This window comes from Rhinolophus hipposideros, assembly GCF_964194185.1.
Source record: "Rhinolophus hipposideros genome assembly, chromosome: 11".
NCBI classification, from domain to species: domain Eukaryota; kingdom Metazoa; phylum Chordata; class Mammalia; order Chiroptera; family Rhinolophidae; genus Rhinolophus; species Rhinolophus hipposideros.
Genome location: NC_138057.1, coordinates 52,885,561 through 52,900,750, shown reverse-complemented (window position 1 = coordinate 52,900,750; position 15,190 = coordinate 52,885,561). Strand labels below are relative to the sequence as shown.

General features: G+C 52.3%; 1 protein-coding gene across 8 annotated transcripts in view; it reads left to right on the top strand.

The window, feature by feature from the left end:
• Nucleotides 1-254: 254 nt before the first annotated feature.
• The window catches only part of PAX5 (paired box 5), a gene marked incomplete at both ends in the record, with an annotated part of 179,055 nt that continues 164,119 nt past the window's right edge, over nucleotides 255-15,190 (top strand). For 7 of the 8 annotated variants that reach the window (XM_081067162.1, XM_081067161.1, XM_081067159.1 and 4 more), the window contains 2 exons: nucleotides 255-300; nucleotides 13,354-13,519. In XM_081067162.1, coding sequence (XP_080923288.1) covers nucleotides 255-300; nucleotides 13,354-13,519 — 212 coding nt within the window. Of the gene's footprint in view, nucleotides 301-7,575; nucleotides 7,619-13,353; nucleotides 13,520-15,190 lie in introns of those variants that run through there. The other variant, XM_081067156.1, reaches the window with a different exon arrangement.

Here is a 15,190-nt window from a genome sequence, read left to right as displayed (position 1 = left end):
CATGATCTCACATGGCGAGAAGCTCTTTAGTTCCTTAATCATTTCACGGTGCCTTCGGACGCTTTTTTTCCACCTAAAACGTTTAGTTTCAGCTCAGTGATCAGCTACCCCAGCTCGGCGGGGGAGCGGAAGGCTTGAATTATTCCGACCTGTGAGCGGCCCCTGGCACCAGAGGGGGGGGGAAGAAAAGAAGCACAAAAAAAGTGGAAACTTTTTTCCCCTCTGTCCATTCCACCAAGTTCTGAAAAATCAAAATGGATTTAGAGAAAAATTACCCAACTCCTCGGACCGGCAGGACAGGTAGGACCTCGGTACCGGCTCCAGGCGCGCTAACTACCGGACCCAGTCGGGCGCTGATCCTGACGTGTGTCCGCCCTGGGGGAGGGGGTGCGTCTCATTTTCGCCGGGATTGACTGCATGTTTGTCTGCACCTCGATTGTATGTCTTTTCACCAATCTATTCACAGACTTCTGCATCAGTCCAAGAGTCTGAGAGTTTGCCTATTTTTTTCTTTATTATTGAATGTTTATGTAGGTGTCTATCTGGGGACCTGAAAGTTTGTTTGAGCCTCTGTGTTTACATATGGATTCAGAGTGTGCATGAGTGACTGTGAGTTTGTGTGTCCCTGTATATGTGTTTTCAAATGTCTGAGTGTGTGTCCAAGAGTTTATGTGCCTGTGTGTGTCTTTATATTCCTGAGTGTGTTAGTGTGTGTTTTTATGAGTTGGTGTTCCTGGGTACTGTTCTTCTGAGTATCCAAAATGTGTGTCTATGAGTGGCATGTACATATATATATATACAAATATATATATACACACACACACACATATATATATAATTTGGATAAGTGTCTGGGTGTACATCTACTCCTTTAACAGTCTGTGTTCATCTGTCATATCCCAAGTGATTTTGGAAGTGAGAAAGATGTGGTTACACTGACCCGTCCATTTTTGGATGTCAACAGCTGTTCACTGTGTACATGCCAATGTACACAAAAGTGCCAGCCTCTAGGCACAGAAATGGGTCTAGGGCCTGTGGGGGTTTGTTGTGGTAAGCCTGTGAACAGTCAGTCTCAGGTCCCATTCTATTGGGAGAACCAGGTGTGCAGATGTGAATTCAGGGTGTGCAGACCTTCAGTGTGTAAGGGGCACTGCTTCTCTCTCTGGGCACTCTTGAGCCTACCATTTGTATAAATGGGTCTCCTTGGCAGGTAAGAGCAGACAGCCTATAGGTTAGAACAGACGTTTCTAGGGACCCCCAGCCTGCCTTCACTTTCACCTAAAGAAGCCTCTGACTCGTGTGTGTGTGTGTGTGTGTGTGTGTGCTGTGTGCTCAGGTTTTGTCTTGTGGTTGCCGCTCCAATGGAGGAGAGCACAAGTGGGTGGACATGTGTGCCCTGCCTGGGCATTCAGTTCTGGTGTCTGTATGTACACAGGCCTTTCTGGCACAGGGCCCTGTATGCCTCCTACCGGCCCAGGGTGTGAGTAGAGTAAGGTGTGTTTATATCTGAAAGGAGATGGCAGACAGCAGGAGGCCTCAGTTTGCCCCGAGGTAAAAGCCTCTTTCACTCTTTAGGCCAAACATGCTAACCCCCACCCAAACACTCCTGTCACTGTCAGGAACTCTCCTAATCCCCATTCCTGTGGATCAGTGAGCCCCCTTCTCTACCCAAATATAAACCCAAATATAGGTCAGAAAGCAGAGAGGGGTGAACTTATACCCTAAACCCAGGACAATTCCCTTGGCTTAGATGTGTTTCTAAAATTGTAACTAAGACGTTAGGGCAGAGGTGAAAGAGGCAGAATTGAAGAGAATTCCCCACGTTGAGAGTGTAGGAAGGGAAACCTGGAAATGCCCTCTGCTCCATCCTCACTCTTCCCCCTCTTCCCCAGTGGGTCCCTGGACGAGGGATTGTGTATGGTTGAGAATGGGTCAGAGGCTTATGAGGGTCCAGGAGAGGGTCTACGTGGCTGGCCTGGCTGCCTTTCCGACAAGCTGTCTATGAAGAATGTAATTCAAGGCGGTCGATGAGCTCTTTGATTAGTTCAATCACCTGAATAATCGTTTAATCAATAAAGCATTTCATCCCTCAGTGGGGCGGGCCTGGGTGGGGCTGGGGGGCCCTAGGCAGGCCAGAGTTTAAAAAATCTAAAAAGCCACGCCCCCTCTTCAAGCCGGTTGGGGTAAGGGCCAGTCTGCCTGGGAAAGTGCAGACATCTCAGGTGACACTGCACTTCTGCCTGTGTGCACCAGCCTGAGCCCCGGCTGAGGAAGAGGAGAGAGCCGAGAAGCTGGCCAGGCTGGGGGCATCCAAGTCTGGTTTGGGGATTTTTTCCATGGGCTTCTTCCCTCTCCTAACTTTGAGGCCTTTTATGGGCCGCTTGAACTCCCTTTCCTTTCTTCATAACTGTATTCCATTTCATCGCTTGAGCTCAGTTTCCCCATCTGCACAATGGGGAAGATGTGTATGCCTTTCTAGCTCTAAGCCCAAGATTCGGTGAGGTCAGCCCTGAACAGGAGCCTCTTAAGGATCCTCTTACCAAAAAGAAAAAACTGAGGTCCAGAGAGAGGCAGAGACTTACTGAGATGATACAGCAGGAGGAATGGGTGGAGTAGGATTGGAAGGCCACTTCTCTGCCATTAGACTTCTCATTCCAGCTGAGAGGAGACAGAACCCCACCCTCCTCCATGGGCCCCTTTGGAGAAAAACTACTATTGGGGAAAGTAGCTGTAGTGGGAGTTAAGGAGTCCCAAGGCCAGGGAGACCAGGATAGGCTGAACACTTTCTGACTAGGCAATGGCATCCAGACCACCAGCTCTAGAATGAGCCTGATGAAATAACACTACTTCCTACCCGTGAATCTTCATTTTTCAAAACCTTGGGAGGCCTCATCTCAGGAATTCTCCTCCCCATTAGACACATGGGGAAGCTGAGCCCTAGGAGAAGGGGTCCCCTGCCTAAAGTCTTTGAGAGATAGAAAGGTAGTCCCAGAGTCCCTGGCCTTTGGGGTGAGCTGGTAATGATAACAAACTCTGACAAAGACAAATCTGGTTACATTCTTCCCTTTTATCACCCATTTCAATGATTCCTACAAACAGACCTGGGCCAGGCAGAGCAGACCCTTAATCCAGGCGCAGGAATCGGCTCTGAGTCCACTAGTTGTGTAACCTCGGATCAATTTCTTTCTCTCTTTGATGCTTTTAAAATGAGAATTAGAGAGGACCCACCGAGTTAGGACAGTGATGGCTGTGTCACCTTTAACTTTCCCGAACTGAGCAACGAATCTGAGCCCTGTATGCCTCGCTTTGCCCCAAGCAAGAGCAGGGAAATAGGCTGGACTTGGGCTGCGGGAGTCGATCTCAGGCCTACAGAGCTCTATAGCAGCCCCAACCCTCCGGAGCCGCTGGGCGATGGAGAGACTGGCTTGGAGTAGCGAGACTGGAGACGGGAGGTAGTGTGTTCCGAGTGAAGCCAGGCTCTGTGGCTGAAAACCGAGGTGGACGCTTCTCTGAAGGTGTTTTAGCTCCTTAAACATTATTCTCAATGGGCTTTCTCTCAATAGCAAAACTTTCACAGGCAATTCGATTTACATAAATTGAGTTTCTTCCCGGAGGGTTTCCCTTCCTGGTCTCTAGCGCTTAGCACAGGGCCCGGCCCAAAGTCGTGCTGCTGGGGGAACGAAACCACACGACTGTTGCGCAGAGCGTGGCCCGACCGCTTTCAGCGCAATGCGGTCGAGACCAGCTCTCAGCTCGTCATTCTCCTGGACTCAGATTCTTGGGCTCGTGAGGTTCCCGAGGCCGGACTGAGCGGTAGAAGCCCGGCTTGGTCAAGGAATCGTTGTGTAGTCTCGGACTAGTCGCGTAACTTCTCTGGGCCACCGTTTGGTGGCCTGTAAGGCTGGGCTAGGTGGCCAGGATATCAGGTCTGGTGGCGCCTCTTGGCATTAAAAGTTTCTGGAGGCCGGCCCGCTCCGGAGGCAGTGAATTACCCCCGACCCAGAGGGAAGCTCCTTCTGCCCTGCGCAGCGTACTGTGCCAAAGGGGGTTGCTGGACACACAGGTTAGGCAGCCCAACGCCGTCCTGAAACCGAACACCTTCTGTGGGAAATGGGAGTCTGAGTTATTCCTATTCGGGTATCTGCGGTTCCATCCCACCCGGCAGCGCCCCAGGAATTCTGTCCAAGCCGCACAAGTATGGGAAGGAAAACCCGTTTGCGAGGGCATATCCTAGCTGGGTTCTTTGATTTAGTAGCATACCCTCCCCCACCCCACCCCTCCATCCCAAGAGTGGCTCTGGAGAGGCGTTTTTGAGAAAGAGGTTCCCGGCTCACTGCCTTTCCTCTAGTTCGGACTTGCTATGTGACCTTAGACAAGTCGCATTCCTCCTTGGCCTCAGGTTCCGTATCTGTAAAATGGGGAAAGCTTAGCCTCGGGGCCTTTTGAGTTCAAAGATTTTAGAATCTGAGTTTCCAGCCCTGAACTCATGAGTAGGGCTGGAGGTGGAGATGTCACTGACGGCGTTCCTCAGGGCGTCCCCACACTCCTGAGTCTTAGGTGGAAACGCAGAGACGCCACGTTGAAATCTAGCCACTTCCAATCCACCGCGCGCCACTGGTGGAGAGAGCGTGGGAACCCTAACTTATCCTGGTCCTTCTTCGCAGTTGCGATCTCGCTGCTCCAAGGCGGGCGGGGTGGGGGTGTGAAGATAAGGACAGGCGGGGTTCCAGACAAAGGAGAAATAACGCCGCCTCCAACCCCCCCCCCCCAGCTCTTGGCAGCCTGCTGGGCCCCCAGAGGCCCGCCTGAGGCGGTTTCCCCGCAGCTGTGCCCTGGAGGGGGTGGGGACCGTGTCAGGCCGGAAACTTATCTACCGTTCCGGGGCAGCTGGGTCTGGGACAGGAACAGAAGGTGGGCCTGAGGACCGACCCAGGGTAGGGGAGTGAGAAATGGGGCAGAGGTAGAGAGAGAGGAGACTGAAGCAGAGAATGGCCCAGGAATCCTCTCAGGGTCAACATGTGCCCTGCCCTCCTTACAAGCCCGAACCTGGATCAGGCATCTCAGACCCATTGTTTTGGTGGATTTGTGTTTAACATTAGAGGATCATCGCTGATGAATTCGAAATGATGGGGCTTGCGACCTGCTGGGGCAGGAGAGTCTTCAACGTCTCTGCTAGACATTAACCGCTCACAGAACTATTCCCTCCTGTGTGTAGACTGGCTGTCGCATGCTTCCTTTTCAAAGACCAGTTCCTTTTATTGTGGTCGCAGAGCCTCCCCTCCTTCCCCGCACCAGAAACTGAGACTCGCTGGACAAAAACCCTGCGTTTCTGGACCAGGAGGTGTTCTGCTATAAATCCCACCCATTTTGTCTTAAAAGCAGTAAGAACTTCGCCGGAGAGGGGAGGTTGGGTTTTCTCAACAGCTGAAAGCTGCAGCATGGTAGGTAGCACGCCCGGCGTGGCTTGGCGCGGCCCTTGCTGATAGAACGCGCCCTCACCCCCGCCTGCTTCAGGACCCTCATTAACTTTGGACACCACGGGGTTCGTTCAGTTCCCAAGAGGCCATTGGCCAGATGCGGAATTGCCCCTGCGGACAGAAGCCTTCGGCTGCGCGCGTCACTATCCCCCCCAAGTGTCTAGGCTGGAGAGGGGCTCAGGGCTCCGTGCTTGGACAACCCGATCCAAAGCCTCAGATAGCTCCCTCCCCCAGGAGCACCCTGGTTGTTAACTGTAAAGGAATGTGAGATTTCTTTCACCTCAACATCTCTGCCATTCGGTTATCTTAGAGTTGTAGGCCCTGGGGTAAAATGAGGGAGGGTGGTGGACGAGGAGGTGGCGGCAGCGACTTAGGCTCTTGATACAATTATGAAATGTTTCCACTGAAAAGGAGCTTTCATTAAAGACTATGTAAGCCAACGCTGCCCATTTTACCGACGAGGAAACTGAGGACAGAACGGGCGCACATTGCGAGTCTGATGAGGCTTAGATTGAAAGCCGTATCTCTACTGCGCTCCATGTCTTCCTCCAACAACCGTTGCGTGGGTGCATGTATTTTCTGGAGGCTATTCCGCCCCTCCACCACGCCTCGGCTGTCCGCTATCCTTCTAGGCGTCCCAAGGTCTCAACGCCGCGGCGGGGAGGCCAGGTTCCCTCGGGACCTGCTGCAGGACTCTCCAGGCACTATGTGGATCCCCTCCCCCCTCCGTCCATCCGCGCTTCACTAGGCCTTCGCGCCGCGCGTTTGTCAATGAACGTGGCGCCGCCGCTTGGGCCCCGCCTCCCATTCTCTCCTATTGCCCAGGTATCCGCTAATCAGGCGGAGCCCGCCGGTTGCTCAGCCAATGGGGCGGTGTCTCGGGCCAGGCCCGGCTGCCACGGCTCCGATTGGCTTGATGAAACGTGATTGGCATGTTAGCCCCCGCCCCGCCCCCGCCCGGAGGGAGGCTGAGCCCCGGGCGGCGCTGTCCACACGCAGCGGGTCCTGAAAGCGGCTCCGGGGCGGCGCGGTGGCGCACTGTGCGCGCCGAACAGGCGGAGGGCTAGTGCCGGCGCCGGTGGCGGCCACGCGGGGAAAGCCGACAGCGGCTCCATCCAAGCACCAGCAGTCCCGGCGGCCTTGGTGGAGGGGACCTTCCGCTCTCTCGTCTGTCCCTCGCTCCACGCCTGGGGCAGGCGCGGCGGCCGTCCCGGAAGAGGCAACTGAATGAAAGACAGTAGACCCAGACCCCCGAGAGAGGACAGCGGGGCGCGAAGAGTTGGTGGGCGTGAGGCAGATACTCAGGCGAGGAGGAGACTATCGCTGTTGTCCCCATTCCTGGTCCCAGCGATGGGCGAGCAGCGGGAACTTTGAAGACAGTGGGTCCGGGGGTGTGAGGGCTACAAGCTCCGGGGGACTCCGGAGTTTCAGCCCCAACGTCAGTGGCGGAAGAGTCTGCGAAACCACCTGGGCCCCAGCACCGCAGAGAGGAAGTTCTTAGCAACTTCATCCGAGACGTGGGAGAGCGGGGTGAAGAGAGGCTGAGGCTGCAAGTCCGAGCCCCAGAGACTCAGAGAGGCGGAGAGAGAAAGGATCCGGTGGAGACCGACAGGTCGAGGAGAGACGCCACGCGCAGCGAGGCCGCGGAACCAGCCTGGCCGCCAGCGGGCCTCGCTACCCCCCGAGTGGAGCCCAGGGCCGTGAGTCCCGCAGGCCTCCTCGAAGCCGCTCCTACCGGAGGCCAGGGGTTCCCAGCCCTCCTGGAAGCAGGCCCCTACGCTATGCCACCGAAGCTGCGAGCGCCTCGGCCGCAGCCTCCCCGGGCCGGGGCCGGAGCTGCCGCCTGAGTCAGCCCGGGAGGGAGCCACCAGGAGTTGGGCGCCTCGCTTCCAGCCCGACTGCGCGAGCGCGGTTTCCCGCCTCTCGGCGCAGCTCTCCGCGATCTCCGGCAGGGCGGCTCTGAGAGGCACCCCGAAGCTCCAGCAGTGTTTTCTGAGCCCAGCGCCTGGCCTGGCGACGCGGCTCCGCAGCCGCGCTGGGCAGCCCCTTGGCGCGGGGAGGCGGCGGCGTGGGCCGGCCTGCAGTCTGGAGCGCCCCGATGGAAATACACTGTAAGCACGACCCGTTTGCATCCATGCATAGTAAGTAGGCGGCGAGCTCTCCTCTCTCACTCTCCGACCGGGACGGGGTTGGGGGTGCCGGACTGCCCGGCAGGTACTGAGGCTGGGAGGACCCAGGACTTCTGTAGCGGAGCAGTCAAGTTTGCAAAGTGCAGGGCTCCCAGGCAGGGGATGTGGAACAACGTGCCTGGTCGCCCAGGCCCAGAGCACCTGGCACCGGGAATCCCGCCTCCACCAACGCGTAATGTAGGCAGCGAGCTGCAGCCTTCCGCGGGCTCCGGCAGCGATATCTCAGCGTGCTGGGAGAATCCTGGCTGGGACCTGGAGAGGGCTCCGGCCGGGCTAGTTAGTGGAGGGTGCGAAGTTGTAGCAAAAGGTTCAGTGTGTCAGACAGCGCCCCACGACCCAACCCTTATAGCTCCTTTTCAGCCGTGGGGCTGATCACGACAGGCTTGGAGGGAAAGTGGGGCCCCAACCATTGCCTGTGTGCTTGTGTATGTGAAGGAAGAGGTTGAGAGGTAAGCGAGGACACTAGGTCCAGAGCTCCAAAGGCGTCCTGGAGTTGAGGAGTGTGATTAGAAAAATCAACGAAGTAGAGGTTCCTGAGCTGAGCTTTCTGCTTAGAAGCCGCCAGTTCATACACAGACCCTTAAAGACACCATCCAGTCCTCTGCAGGGGCTTGCCTTGTGATGACTGCTTCCCCCAACCCCCCAAAAAAATCAAGAAGAAGAAGCCAATTAGTCACTGTACAGGCGCCCCAGCCTTCTGAAATGCGCCGCATGTGTAGGAGAGGGAAGGGTCATTTTGGGCGCGGGCGAGGTCGGCGGGCCGGCTGCCTGGCCCGCGGGATCTTCCAGTTCACCCGTTAGCACAGCCTTCTGTGAGACGAGCGTCCCTCTCACGGTGACTTAGCGCCGGATTAGATTCGGAGATTTCAAGGAAATACCAAGTGGAACGAATCGTGTTTCCCTTCTGCGCACTGCAGAGCCGGGCCGGAGCAAGGCGCCAGGCTTTGGCGGCGTCCAGCCGGGTGCCCAACTCCGGCCCCCACTGGCCGCAGGGCGTAGGACTGATCCCCAGCTGGGAGTCTTCCCCACGACAGGCTCTTCTCAGACAGCCCAGGATCCTGCTTACCCAGCCGTGGGTCCCCTATTTAACAAAGGCAGCAGAGACCCGGCTGCAGAGAAGGCGAGCTTTCTCGGGCGAATTTGTCCGTGTTTTACCCGGAGGGCCGAGTGGCCTGGTGGGCAGAGGAATGCTGATCCCGGCGGCCAGAGCTGGCTGCCGGAAGGTCACTTTCTCTTTGTGTCAATTTCCCGAGTAGGAGGTAATCCACCAAAGCGGTGCGGAGGTTTGTGCAGAAAAGCCGCTTGCTCCGGTCCCAGCCCAAACGATTCCTTACCGTCTGGGGCCTGTGCCAAAACGGTTTCCAGTCCACAGTGACCCCAGCGCCCTCGGCAGTCGTCTCCTGTGCACACTTGAGCTGGGTTCGGGGGAGGCTCTGATCTCGCAGAGTGAGCCAGAAAACAAACGAGTTGGGGTCAATACTCTGAGAGGTAGGCAAGCCCTTAGCTCAACCAAAGAGCAATTGAGGGGCAAAATGGGGAGGGCTGGCCCCTGCGCTTGCTTCTCTCTTCGCCGCCGGTGGAAATGCACAGACCCTCACTGCCTCTTTCTGCGCAGAGAGGCGCCCCTAAAGGTCTTACCCAAGCCCTTGGGGAGATAGCATCAGACCCCGTGGTCTCCTAGCTGTGCATGAGGATGGAGAAGGCAGCTCCTTCCAGGTGCAGCTAGCTTCTGTCTCCGTCCCTCTTCCTCCCAGACTTCATCTGCCCCCTCCTTGAGAAATGCTCCCTCCTCCCATCTTTAAGCTCCCGGCCAGTACGGTGAGGCTGGGCCCCAGCCAGCCCGGCTTCCAGAGCTGGCTTCTGTGGAAGTGCCTTTCGTTCTGTCACCCAAAGCTATTTGCTTGCACAATGTAGGCCGACTCTGGGGCCTCAATTTGTTGGCGATTGGGGGTGGGTGTACAGTAGATCCTTAGAGTTCGTTAGGGCAATAAGGGCAAGGACCAAGTCTCATCTCATTTTCCTTCCTGGCCCTAGTCAGTTTCTTCCCCTGACACCCCCCCATTGGAGCAGGACAGCTTCTGTGGGGGGAAGGGCAGGCACTGCCAGGAAATGGTCTTCCTCTGCTCCTACCTGCTATTCCAGACTCATCACTTTCATCAGCACAGTGGTCTCCTTCCTCCCTCCCCAGATGTTTTTCTACCATAGGTATGATTAACAGTTATAAAGCACTTTTATAGTTTCCTGCCTGAGTGTTAGCTAAACCTTTAGTTATACCCATTTTACAGAGTATAATATTGAGGTCAGAGACAAAAGGACTGAGAGGAAGTTCACATGGGCAAAGCTGGAGCTGGTTTTTGGGTCTTCAGGGATTCACAGAAGAGAGGGAGGGACTCAGGTTCCAGAGAGAGGACAGTGGACTGTCTGGGTGGATATACACATACGATGTGCAAAGCACTCTGTCTGGTTTATCTATATCTGTATCTATGGCCCAACTGTCCATGTGTATCAGCACCTGTCTGTCGTTTAGAGAGTCCATTAAGAAAATTTCATCTCGGCAATTTCCCTGTGTTCCTATTGGCACGTCTCTGTGTCCCTTCCTTCATCCTCTCCAGTGATACCAGGAGGAATTTCAATGACCCTGTAAGTCCTGGAGTTCAATCTGCGGCTGAGTCAGCAGAGACCCTCTCCCCAAGACTCTATGCCCACTCCTGGGTGTGGACAGGGCCCTTGGTGGGCAGCATGTTTGTATTAGGGCCTGAGAAGCATCTGTGGAGGCTGGCCCTTCCAGACCAGAGCCACAAAGGCCCAACGGGCATCTGCAATTCAACCCTTCTCCCTCCAAACCTTTTCTGTCAGTCCTGTGGGGGCGGGGCTGTGTTTCTCTTGTATCTGTGTATCTGTTTCCTGGTCTTTGCCTTGATTTGTTTCCATCTGTCTCTTAGTCAGTCTCTCCTGTACATTCTACTTGGCCCTGAAAAGTGTAGCTGAGCCTGTCTCTCCCCACCCCCTCCAAGGGATGAACCCTCACTCAGCTGCAGTCCACAGGAAGTAGAGGCTGGGACTTGGGTTTCCCAGAGGAAATGCAGGGCTTGAGCTGGGATTCCAAAAAAACAAAGGTCCCCCTCCACACAAGTCCCTTGTCCTCCTGATGTCCCCTTACTGGGCTTCCTCCATTTTCTCTTCTGGTCTTCTTGTCCTCCACTGTGTACCACACTGACCTTTCTTTTCTTCGCTTGTTGTGGCTGATCCATTCCTTTTTCTTCTCCTCTGCTTTTCTAATGTGAGGCTTACCTTTCAGGTTCCCTTTTCTTGCTGTCTGGCTCATTTAATTCCCACTCTTTGCACCCTTCCCCTCACACCGCACTTTTCCTATTTTATTTCCCCACCCTGCCTCCCCTCTCTCAGGCATAGAATTTCACTTCTTTCCAATCTCAGGGTAACTGGGAGACATTGCCATCTCAGACCACAATTGTAAATCACCTCCCTACCATCCTCACAATGCTCTATTAGATAAGACTATGTCTGGACCAAGTGGGTTTGGGGGCCTTTCCAGGGGCTCCCAGGTCACCCTGGGTCTTGTGTCAGCTGTGCACATGCGGATCAGACTCTGCAAGAGTGTTGGTAGTCTTTGTGGTCAGGAGTAGAAGGTTTGAAGGGTTGTGGGGGACACCTTGAGTGTCCAACCCTTGAGGTTTTTTCCATGATACAATGGCCCCCAAAACTCACAAATGTCCTGTACAATTGCTCTTGGAATTTGAGTCCTCTGAAGGTTGCCACTGTATTTTGGGCAGAAAGTTTAATTGCCTTTGGTATAGGGAATAGACTATTGCAAATGGGCCACAATGCCTGGACTATCTTGCAAATGTACTGGGTGCTTTTAGCTTCCTTTTTGTCCTTTCTGATGAGATTGTACCAATTTTGAATTTACTTTCTTCTTAAATACAGCCTGTTTTTGAAAGAGCCTTACAACTCATTTTTATTAGGTGCTTCCAACCCTAGAACAAAGCCTTCTTAAGGCCCTTGAATAAGGGTGGCTGCAGTCTTTCTCTTTTAGGTGAACTATGCAGTGGTGTTTCTAACTGCAAAATCCTGTTGGGGATGGTTTTCCTTTTTCTTATATCGGGAGTGGTTTAGAACAATCAAAACCGATTAAAGCTCATTTTGAAAATCACAAATTCTAGCTGAGAATTCGAATGAAGTACTGTCATTATCTACAAAACTATGTTTTCCCTTGAAATCAGCCTGAGCTTGGAAATTTGGGGAAATATTCAATCCGGACTGTCATGGGAAATGCATGAATTTCTTTGGCAGTTTTTAGGAAATAGGCTATGTAATGGGTGCCTTTTCCCCCTTCATTTCAGATGTTGTTCGTGAATCTTCATAGTAGTTGAGTGCTGGGGTGGAGGGGAGAGCTGAGAAGAGGTAGCTCTTTTATGTTTTAGAGTTGGAGTGAGTGTGTGTGTGTGTGTGTGTGTGTGTGTGTGTGTGTCCTCTGAGATGCCCTGACTTCCCTGGTACAGTCCAGTCCCAGGCAAGTTCCAGTTCAGGAGAGTCCCTCCTCCTCATGCCCTCGGAGCTGCCAGTAGCTTTGGTAAGTCCTTCGCTTTGGCTCTGACAGTCCTCAGCACTATTAGTGGCTGATTAGCAGCTACAAGGTCAATGACATTGCTATACCGGATCTGCCTGTGTTTACTGGTTTGGCTCTTCATTTCCTCGGATCCTGTTTCCCTCCAGATGGACCTTGATGTAAGAGAAGGGAGCTTATTGGGTGGATACTTTCCTAGCCTCCTTTTTACTTAAAATGTGTCCCAGAACCCTTGAAAAACCTGGGACTCAGAAGCCTTCTCCAGCTTCTTTATTGCCCCTGCACCCACGTAAAGCTGCTTGTCAATTGCAAAACACTCCAAAAATTTTAGGAAAACTCCTTTATAATAAGTTCTGGTGCAGTAGAGTGGAATGTGATCCTCTGACCCATTTCTTTTGTGCGATCTGAGAAGGTGCAGGGGTCAAATATGCATAACAGCCTCACCTTTTTTGTTTATTTTTTTACCAGCTTTATTGAGGTATGGACCTCACTTACTTAAAGAAAGCATTTTTATCTAGGCAGTTGTTGGGTTTTGTCTCTGCAGATACCAGTTTAAAAAATTTAAAAAGTCTTTAGCTCTGAATCAGATCGCTGGTTTAAAAAACATTTATTTTCCCCTGAAGTTTTTTGACGTGGACCCTTTCACTTTTAAAGATATTTGTTAAAAGGAAAAGAGGTTCATTTTTAAACAATCTCTTTAACTTTGATGTATTTTCAAATGTCTTTTCTCCTGAGGATCTTCCTTACACCTCCGCATCATGTGCGCAATAAATTGTGTCCCTAGTATAGACTGAGGTCTTCACATATACCATTGTTAAACAAGAAATTCCAAGGAAAATGCTAGTATAAAGGAAATGTAATATGGGGATGTTTGCCCTCGGTAGCCCAATTGACTGGCTAAAGATGGACACAGGCTGAAGTTAACTCTAAAAAGTAATGCGAGGTGCTCATGTAGTCTACACGGTTAGACTCCAGGTTCAACACATCTAGCCTGCGGCCATTTCTGATCTGAGGGACTCTGGGTACTAGCAACGTGCTTTACCTTCTATGTGACTGATTCTAACCACCCTTTCCCTTGCCTTTTGTTTCTGATCTGTTTCAGGACATGGAGGAGTGAATCAGCTTGGGGGGGTTTTTGTGAACGGACGGCCACTTCCAGATGTAGTCCGCCAAAGGATAGTGGAACTTGCTCATCAAGGTGTCAGGCCGTGCGATATCTCCAGGCAGCTTCGGGTCAGCCATGGTTGTGTCAGCAAAATCCTTGGCAGGTAAAGGCAGGAGCTCCAGGCTTCCCTTGAGTTTTCAAATAACGACCTCAAACACGACCCAGTGGCTGTCCAAACGTGCCAGTGTCGTAGTGAGAATCATGATGGCAGTTTGCCCACACGCATAGCACTTTAGAGTTTGCAAAGTCCTTTCGAGGCTGTTCAAGTCAAAGTAGCCTGGGAAACCCCAGTGGCATGTGGAATGCGAACTTAGTCGGGAGGGATGACATGTTTTCTGAGAGCCTGGTGAATTATTCCAAAGAACCCAAGAGTAAGAGGTTCTGGGGAAATTCCCCTATACATTTCAGGTGAGCCCAGGGCCTGAGCGGGGCTGGGTAGAAAATCCACAAGTTAAAATCACTAAAATTACCAGAATTCAATGTTCCATTTTAATGTTTTCCAAATGCATGTACCATTTTTAAAAGTCAGCTGTCATTATCAGTTTTTGGGCTGTCATCAACCTTATTATGTTGGGCTGCAGTATTTTCCTTCTGTTTTGTTTCCTTTGTAGTGACAGGCATCTTAAGTATCTATTAAATTAGAGAGGAAAAAAAAAACAACTCCCAAAGAAACACTAACTCTCCGGTCTGACATTTGAAAGTTGCCACTTGACCTGGCGATTTGCTGCAAGCAAAATACTAACAATGCTGATTCTCCCAGAGGGCTGTGCAGCTTTTAGCACTCCTGTTGATTTTCTCGGGTGAACCTCAGCACCATCCAGAGAAGCAGTTTCGAGAGGAGGAAACAAACCTAGAGAGAAGTGACTGACCCGGGTCCAGCCAGCCAGTCAGTACTTAGGCAGGGAAGAGGGCTTAAGGATTCCCAGACCATGCACACCTCACCATCCTCCCAAACCAAAGCCACAGGTTTATTTCCAGGCATGTGAAGTTGTCATAGGTCTGCCCTGGCAGCCATGAGTGGTCTCGGGTTTAGCTGTTCAACACTCTCTCAAGATTTCTCTCTCCGGGTCAGAGAATAACCTTTGTTCTGTAGCTCGCATTATGATTTGAGAACAGATGCTTGAATAGAAAAGAAATATTTTTGAAGTATGTCAGTGACATCATGACTTTCTGCTTGCTCTTTCCCTTCCATGTGCTGGAATTAAAGAAATTCTCTCAGATGGAGGGAATACCAGTTTCTAACCTTGGGGAGCCTTGCTGGAGGCCAAGGGAAGAATTTTAGGGCCAGAGGTCTGGCAGCCCCTTTAGGGACCTTGATCCCGGTGTTTATTTCTCATTCCCCTGCCCTTCTCAGGTCACCTCGGAGGTGGAGGCTGTGGGCTCCCGTCCTGTTTAGCACTCAGAAGCAAACGAGCCCCAGCCAGAGTTCAAGGAGGAAGGCAGGATGTCAGCGTGGTGTTCTTATTAGATGGTGGTTTTGTTGGACGGAGGATGAGAGTGAGAGTAGAAGAAGAAAATAGAGGAGACAGAGATAGAGAAAAGAGAAAGAGGGAAGAAGGGAAAACAAAACGAAAAGGAATAATTGATTTTTAAAAAGAGAAACAAAGAGAAATGAAGACAAGATACAAAGAGAAAGAAAGAGAGAGAGAAGGGAAATATTTTAGACTATCTCAGCGTCAGAGTCCGAGAGCCAAATGGATCTTAGAGATCTTTTTGGGAAGCCTCTTCATTGTACCGAGGGGGAGAGAGAGAAAGAGAGAGAGAAAAGAAGGCT